The sequence below is a fragment of the Cydia fagiglandana genome, chromosome 9 (genome assembly GCF_963556715.1).
Source record: "Cydia fagiglandana chromosome 9, ilCydFagi1.1, whole genome shotgun sequence".
Classification (NCBI taxonomy): domain Eukaryota; kingdom Metazoa; phylum Arthropoda; class Insecta; order Lepidoptera; family Tortricidae; genus Cydia; species Cydia fagiglandana.
The window spans coordinates 7,377,646-7,386,313 of NC_085940.1; the positions used below are offsets into that span (position 1 = coordinate 7,377,646).

Below are 8,668 nucleotides of genomic sequence, written 5' to 3' on the forward strand. Positions count from 1 at the left end.
TGTATTATTTTTGTATTTACTGATGTAAAAATCACATATAACTGGCAAATTAAATTAGCATAGTGAAAACTTCATTAAAATGCACCTAAAGTAGATGATTTGAAGACGCAGATGCCTACTAAACTACTACATTCATAAATATTTGTGTAATCAATGTAATCATTATTAAGTATTCTTTCACCAGGGCCCTCCACAGCAATAAAATTGATGATCTATTTGACCAACTGATGTCATAATCATAGTGCGTGATCCATCATTACTTTAAGTGGGAGTCAACAATAATTGATCAATCAATCGTAACATGGCTACGGTTTTGCAAAATGAAGGAAATCGATCACATTCCTTACCGCGCCAGCACGATTAATTTAGAAACAGAGACGTGTGAAGCAATAAAGACTATGTACCCCATAAAATCCAAACCGACCAAGTGCTAACCTTCCGCAGGTTTCCGTACCCTCATGTCCTTTATACAAAAAAAAATACAAGCAAAAGAACGTATCATTTGATCATTACGACACTTCCGTCGTTTTAAATTTTATCTTGTAAACTAAGTGGCAGCTCACAAAATACAACTATGCTCAAAATTTCGTTATAATGTATCTTATAGTAGTTTCCGATTGAAATGGCTGTGTCATTCGGACAGACAGACTGACGTGAGGACAGAAGAACATTTTTGGCACAACCCAAAAGTACGTAGATACTGGTTTTGGGCGCAAAACAAAAACCAAGCGAATTAGAAATGATGCTTAATTATTTTTATCTTTTGAGAAAACGAGACACCATAATAGTTTCTCAATGTACGCTCGTCCATATCTGTTTACTCAGTTTACTCGTCCGTACGAGTTTTAAGTTAAGTGGCGCGTGGTGTCGTATGAAACAAAAAATAATACAAAAAAAACCGGCCAAGTGCGAGTCGGACTCGCGTTCCAAGGGTTCCGTATATTACACAATTTTTAACAATGTATTTTTATGTGAAACGTGAGTGAAATCTCTTTAAAAAATCCGTAGGGGTCGGATCAAAACTGTAATTAAGTCCGACTCACGCTTGACTGTACATTTCTAATAGGTTTTCCTGTCATCTATAGGTATAGACCTATTTTATGTATTTTTTCCAAAATTTTAGACCTAGAAGTTTCGGAGATAAAGGGGGGGGGATGGTCATTTTTTGCCTATTTTCTTGAATAACTTCTAAACTGTTTATTCGAAAATTAAAAAACAAATATTTGAGGTCCTTACAATAAGCTCTTTCATTTGATATGTAACATGATATAGTTTGAAAATTTTTATTTTTTCATTTACCCCCCAAAAGTGGCCCCCATGTTTAAAATTTATTTGTTTACGTTACATATCCGTATTCGGGTCACAAACTTACATATGTGTACCAAATTTCAACTTGATTGGTCCAGTAGTTCCGGAGAAAATCGGCTGTGACTGACGGACAGACGGACAGACAGACAGACGCACGAGTGAACCTATAAGGGTTCCGTTTTTTCGTTTTGAGGTACGGAACCCTAACAATGAGATTGAAAGTTTTTATGGTTTCCTGGTCTCTGCCCAGAATTCTCTAGTGTTTATAAGTAACAGACCTTACAGAGTACCTGTGCCGCGGTGATGAATCGGTCTATCTATCAGCTATCACAAGTTTGAACCATTCAGCTAAATCTCGCAGAAACACGGTCCTAGTTGAACCATGCCTACTTTATGTCATTACAATTTAAGAAAAAGATCCTTTCATAAGCTACCTATATCGCAAAACCATAATGGTATTATTTGAATCGATCACCGTAGCCTATGGGCGCCTACAACTCCGAAGGTGTTAAGTATGTATGCGTTGACGATCGTTTAAAAACCTGTACACTCCTGTTTTGAAGAACCCCATACCGTAGTCCCCTTTCTCCTCCTCCTTTTTCTCTGATCCATGATGACTCTCCTTTTTTATCTTTATAACGAAATAGATGAAGATCTTTTATTGCATTCTAATTTGTATTTTCTATACTTTTATCCCAAACTTGAGGATGTAACTAGCCGTAAGCCCTATCTATAAATATAAAACATTTAAGTAATAAAAAGCCTTAATTATGAAATTGAATTAGATTTTACTCATACTTCAATATAAATATTAAGTTAAAACGTTTGATAACAACGCCATCTGTGGGCAGTGGAGGGAATTAAGTTCATAATAAGTTATGTATTGACCGTCGGAGCGTTATCGACGAGACACCTAACGTTCAAGTAGTTGCGTAAGAAATCCATAGATGGCTCTAAGATGTGACATCAATCAAAAATAAATCTTACGTGTGAGGCACAAGGGCTACACAGATAATATGTCGTTACGACCTTTGGTTCTGAGGTATCAAATGTCCCAATTACAGAGCGTGTCTGAACTACTTCGTCGGGCCAAAACAATTCTTAAGTGAAAGATGTAAGGTTGATTTTTGTAGATAATTCGTTGAAGATAGGTATCATTTTCAAGGTGAATGTGACTGAACTAAGGGTGGAGGCGCAGGTGCGCTCGTAACTCGGACATGATTCTTGGAAGAAATGTCTGAGGTAGGCAGGTGTTCTGTCTCAACTAGGGGTGGCGCGCAGGTGCGCTCGTACTTCGGACATGATTCTTGGAAGAGATGTCTCAAGTAGGCAGGTGCAGCACAGATGTTTTGACTGAACTAGCGTGTCTGAGTTAGCAACGAATCATATAAAAGGGCTGAGAGGAGCGGTCACAAGTTTAGTTTATCTTCAGCATCCGGACCGACACCTGACTTTGGTTTTCATAAAGTGCGTCAAAATTACTGGTGAGTGGAAAAACTCTGTTCATTTTTCTAAGTGTTTGGCTTTATCGAGGAAAAGACTATGTCTTTGTCTCATAGAGTTAATATTTGGAATTCGTATCTTTGTTTGGCATTGTGGAAGCAATGTTTTGTTTTCATAATGATTAAGCTTGGGTATTGTCGAACGGAGTGTTTTCACTTTGCTATTAATTTTTAATAGGAGTTTTGAAACGAAGGTTTAGAGTCTAGTGAATGCTCTGGTTATCTATCGTTGGCTTTCGAGGACGAATGTTTTCGGAAGGCTAGGGTTAGAAGATGTGTTATTTTTCGGACAGTGCGGGGTCAATACTTCGTAACGTTGGAATTTAATGCATCTGTACTGAGTATTTCACTATCATTTTGGGCCTTTTTGACATAGTAATCATTTAGATTCAGTTTAGTTGTTTGCTTTAAATATAATGTCTATTATATGGCATTATTATTGAATAATTAAGGTTAATTGTTTCAAAATTGTACCCGAAAACTCCTAGACTATTTTTATATATTTCGAAACCAAATCAGTGTCTAGACAGACAGTTTGTCTAGCCTTTCATCTGTTATCCTAACGGTGACAAACGACAGATGGAAGGAGGTTTTTTCCTATTTACCAAGATGAGGGTTGTCTTGGGGCTTATCTTTTTACCTACATAGAAAGCCAAATATCTCTCCCTCCTTGGTCTACCGATGTCCAGCTGTAGCTAGTGTAATGGAAAAATATTTAGATAACAAAATACTTCTATGAAGCCGGACGGGCGATTAAATCTGTGTCTCGAATAGTGTCGATGGACTGTCAAGTTGGCAGCGATTCCGTGTTGCCAGGGAGATAGGTCTGAATCCCTTCGAAACCAGTTCGATCGCCAACTAGTTCTTACCAAAATAATTATTATCATTCTCCATGAACGGGTAAGAATGTATAGATTGTCGAGTCTTCCTTTCCCTTTCTTAAAAATATCATACCGTGCTTGTCCAGCAGCGTTTACCACGCTCTGTTCTAATTTCCGTATTTAGAATTTCACGTCAGTTTTGTTAAATGCCTTGGGATTGTAACCCTGGCAACATCGAAGAGGAGGCACCGAGGGAGAATGATTCGGCCATTTTGGGACTTGGATTTTCTTCCCCGACCTAGCCGGGCTCGGCTTTATATTAAATAATTGGGACAACGTTCTCATCTTTGGTAAGTAATCTTACATTCGTTTGTGAAGACCGTGAAATTCGGAATCTGTTGTTGGATTATGCGATTATTGACGTGAACCGTTTATTTCAGCCTGCCCTCAGGTGTACCTTGAGGTTAACCCGTTTCCCGAAAGGGCGAACCAGGAGCGTCCTGGGCACTTCGGAGTTGATATTCGATCACTCATAAACCCCGGCAAGACGATTTTCCTCCGACAGGTAAGGCGTCGTTCATATACTTTTGTCAGAAATTGTATGGCGTGCCATGCGGCCACATAAAAGTATCCCGCGTAGCGCTGAATTCTATACTGTAATATAACCCCAAAGGGTTACGCATGGAAACCCTTGTTCCTATGTGAAACGGACTCTCACGTGGCACGGACCACAGATTCTTGGCGTGACCTGAGCCAGTGGAACTAATCCCGTACCCGGAATTTTCCAGGAGGTGTCTACTAGGGGCGCGGCCTTTGGTAGGCCAGATTCTGTGCCAGTCGACCTGTGCAGCTGGCCCCGCCAGAGTCGGAGCTATTGGAACCTCCGGCCATCTGGTCGAGAGAGAGCCGTCGACTGTCGCTACAGTGCAGCTAAGCCTTTCACTACTTTTTCCTAAACTGCGATTTTGGACTATTCACCTTTTAGTATTAACTATCCAATAGCGCAATCGACCAAGTATCACCAACAATAATTAAAACCCGGTTAGATAAATATAAATTTAGTTTACTATCAATAAGTCGTTAAGTAGTGTTTAAGCTCCAAAGTGTAAACTTAACCAGGCCGGCAATTAAATTGTACCTGTCCACTATCGGGTTGTTTGTTTTATCCCCTTCAGGACCCTTAGTTTAAAAATAAAGTATTACAGTGGCGCCCGAATAGGTTTGGTGATATTTGGCTTCTTTCCCTCCAACATTCAGCGAAGGTTTGAGCTTGGTTGTTTTGTGCTATTGTATTTCAATGTAACTTACTTTAAAAATATTTAAATTTAATTGAGTTTTGGTTAGCAAGAGTGTCTAACCACATGTTTTGTCTGGCACAGTCAGTACCTACTGTTGTATTTCACTTCCATGTCATTTTACGGTACTAGGTTGATTTAGGGAAGAAAATCCACTGTTTACATTTATTTTTTTAGTTGTATTTATTTTAAGGACTCTTTACATCCACTTTTATTTTTATGAAAACATTATTTCCACTGTGTTTAATGTTATTTCATATTACTTGTTGACTCTTTAAGAGTGTGCTATACCTAAACTGGTGAACTTAAACTTGTTGTTGGTCGATAACGCTATAACATTCTTAAACTTATAAACTAGGTAATTATTTCTTTTCGGGGAAAAATATAAGGAAAATACATTTAATATTTAATAGTGATAACCTTTACTACTGTAACAATGGCGAATGAGACCGCTTTGGAGGAGCGTCCAATAGCTTTTAATCTCTTAAAAAAAGATGAACTCGAGTATGAAGTGACGGTGCGCCTCGGGGTACCACTGACGACAGTGATGGAGCTCCGGAGCCAGCTCCGGAAGTTGAATCAGGAGATTCCCACTGACGAGGTCGCGGATTACAATGGTGACGTCAAGGAAGAACTGGACATAATATCTGCAAAAATGGACGACCTTCGTGACCAACTACAGTCACCAACACAGCGTCGTACTTCCTTGAAGCTTCTTAACCGCGTACAGGCGGTTGCACACCATCTTTACCACCGTCTAACCCGCCTAACACCAGCTGAATCAGAGGCCTCAAGGCATTGTGAATTAAGTGATCAGTTGGATAAACTACTATCTCGCCTTGACAATGTGTTGATTAATTTTAGAAGTGCATTGTCAAGGGATGTCGCACTCGAGGTTGACAAACCGAATCCTACGGCCTTACCAGCATGCACAAAACACCATAATTTGGTGCAAAAATTAAATTTAAAATATGATGGCAAGACCTGTGTCAAAGCTTTCTTACGTAAGTTAGAGCAAGTGCGTGTGTCACGTGACATACCGGATTCAACCTTATTTCGCTCCGCCTGCGAACTATTCACGGACGAGGCATCCTCGTGGTTTAACGGAATCTGTGATCAAGTACACTGCTGGACGGACCTGAAGGCTGTGATGATCCGTGATTACCTCCCATTAGATTATAATGTCCGACTTATGAGGGAAATACGTGCTAGGACGCAGGGTTTTGATGAGTCAATAGTTAACTATGTCAGCGTAATGCTTAATTATTTTTCCCGTTTAGAGACACCCTTACCAGAGGCCGAGAAATTGAGTATATTGGTACAAAATGTCAGACCATTCTATTCTAAACAATTGGCATTATTTAAAATAGAATCTATAGGTGAACTTAAAGATCGTTGTCGGCAGCTAGAGGCCGCCACTCAAAGCGCCAAACGTTTTGCCGAGCCTGACAGAGATTTAAGTAAGTCACTGGCCCATGATTTGGTTTATAAGCCACTCACAACAAAAACTGTCTCGGCAGTGCAAGCATCGGCTGACTTTTGTGTGCGGTGCCGCGTGGACGGTCACACCTTGAAAACTTGTAAAGCAGCTCCTAAACTCGTTTGTTATCGCTGCGGCGAGAACGACGTAACAGCCCGTACTTGCCCTAAATGTGCGTCCACACCTAGTACCTCAAAAAACTAATAACGCCGAGTCAGGGTATGGCTGATCCGGTTTCCACAAAAAATACTAAAAAATATAAAAGTAGAATATTTATTCGCACGCCTATATTTAGTAATCCCAGAAAGCCCACTCTAGAAAACCATACACAACTCAATAGTTATTTTAATAACAAATACCCTAGCTCTTCAGCACCCATTACCCTACTTAACCATCACTTACTTGCACCTAATGCTGTATCAACTTCATTGACAACAAAAGGCCAATGCCGCCCATTACATACCATATCGATGCCAATTAATAAAGCTAACACCCTTAACCCGCTCACTACCGCTGTTATACCCACGAACATAACTCCACCCGCTTCACTTCCCTATCCTACCCCTACTAACCTCACTAACACCCTTAACCCGCTTACTAATGCTTTTACCCCCACTAACATAACTCCATCCGCTTCACTTCCCTATCCTACCCTTACTAACCACACTAACACCCTTAACCCGCTTACTAACGCTTTTACCCCCACTAACATAACCCCACCTACTTCACTTCCCTATCCTGCCCTTACTAACCTCACTAACACTCTAAACCCGCTTACTAACGCTTTTGACCCCTCTAACAACATTACCCCTCCCGCATTATTTCCCCATCCGGCCTTTACTAACCTAACTAACCCCTTAAACCTCCTTACTAACGCTTTTGTCCCCACTAACTACATAACCTTACCCGTTTTACCCCCCCCAACCCCTATTTGGCAAAATAACGTAACTTACCCACATAACCAAATTTACCCTAATGCAAATTATTATACAGAAGCACCGTCTGCACCCTCCACGACCCATATTTGTCAAAATAACGAAACTTACCCACATAATGAAATTTACCCTAAGGCAGATTCTAGTGTAGAAGGACCTTCTGTACCCTCTCCAACCCCTATTTGGCAAAATAACGTAACTTACCCACATAACCAAATTTACCCTAATGCAAATTATTATACAGAAACACCGTCTGCACCCTCCACGACCCATATTTGTCAAAATAACGAAACTTACCCACATAATGAAATTTACCCTAAGGCAGATTTTGGTGTAGAAGGACCAACTGTACCCTCTCCAACCCCTATTTGGCAAAATAATGTAACTTACACGCATAACGAAATTTACCCTGAGGCAACTAACAGTATGGAGAAATCGTCTACATTCCCCATAACACCTTTATCACAAAATAACGTAGTTTATCCACAGAACGAAACTTACCAGGATACAAATCCTTATTTGGAAACATTCCCCGCTGATTCTTATAATGGAGCCTTACAGGATACAATCGGTCCGTGCAGCAATGTACGCGAATCACAGATCTCTCATGCCGACGACCAAGCATCTAAGTTCGATCGAGAGGAATGGCACTCTTGGTTGTCATTTGTTACTTTTGTTTTTGAGTCTTGCCATAGTTTGAAGTTACTAGATTCGATAAACGAAGCTGATGAACAAGGCTTGCGACCATACCTTAAAGTAAAAATTTATGGCATGTCCTATTCTGGCCTAATGGATTCTGGCTCGGAGTTGACAATTTTGGGTGGTGACACCTTTGACAAGTACTTTGAGGGTCGAGTTACTCTGCATCCGCCGCACGGTTTAACTCATATAATCTCGGCGAACAAAGTCCGTTCGCCCATCAAGGGCCATGTATTCTTGCCCGTATTTGTAGGTAACAACACGCAAGTCGTAAAGTTTCATGTGATACCGGAGGTCCACACTAAACTTATTTTCGGTCTTAACTTTTGGATAGCCTTCGGCTTCGGACGGGATATCCTCGCGCTACTAAAGAATGGAACCTGTTCCTTATCAAACGAAGAACATAACAACATCGTCTCTGAGGTCAGGTACATACACGGCTTGGAGTCTCTTTCGACGGAGGAACAACGTGAGGCAGATACTATTATTAAAGAATTTGCATCAATATCCGCCGAGGAGAAGGGGTTGGGAAGAACGCATCTGCTAACGCATTCGATTGATACAGGAGATGCGAAGCCGATCAAACAGCGGTATTACATGTTATCTCCGTACAAACTTGCAGAGCTCA

At 40.5% G+C, this 8,668-nt stretch overlaps 1 protein-coding gene across 1 annotated transcript; it reads left to right on the plus strand.

Annotated features, from left to right (window-relative positions):
* The first annotated feature begins 3,514 nt into the window (after positions 1-3,514).
* On the plus strand, positions 3,515-6,610 carry LOC134667231 (uncharacterized). The gene is made up of 2 exons (XM_063524556.1): positions 3,515-4,196; positions 4,420-6,610. Exon 2 carries the CDS (start codon positions 5,363-5,365, stop codon positions 6,608-6,610), a length of 1,248 nt encoding a protein of 415 aa, XP_063380626.1. The 5' UTR covers positions 3,515-4,196; positions 4,420-5,362.
* Positions 6,611-8,668: the final 2,058 nt, after the last annotated feature.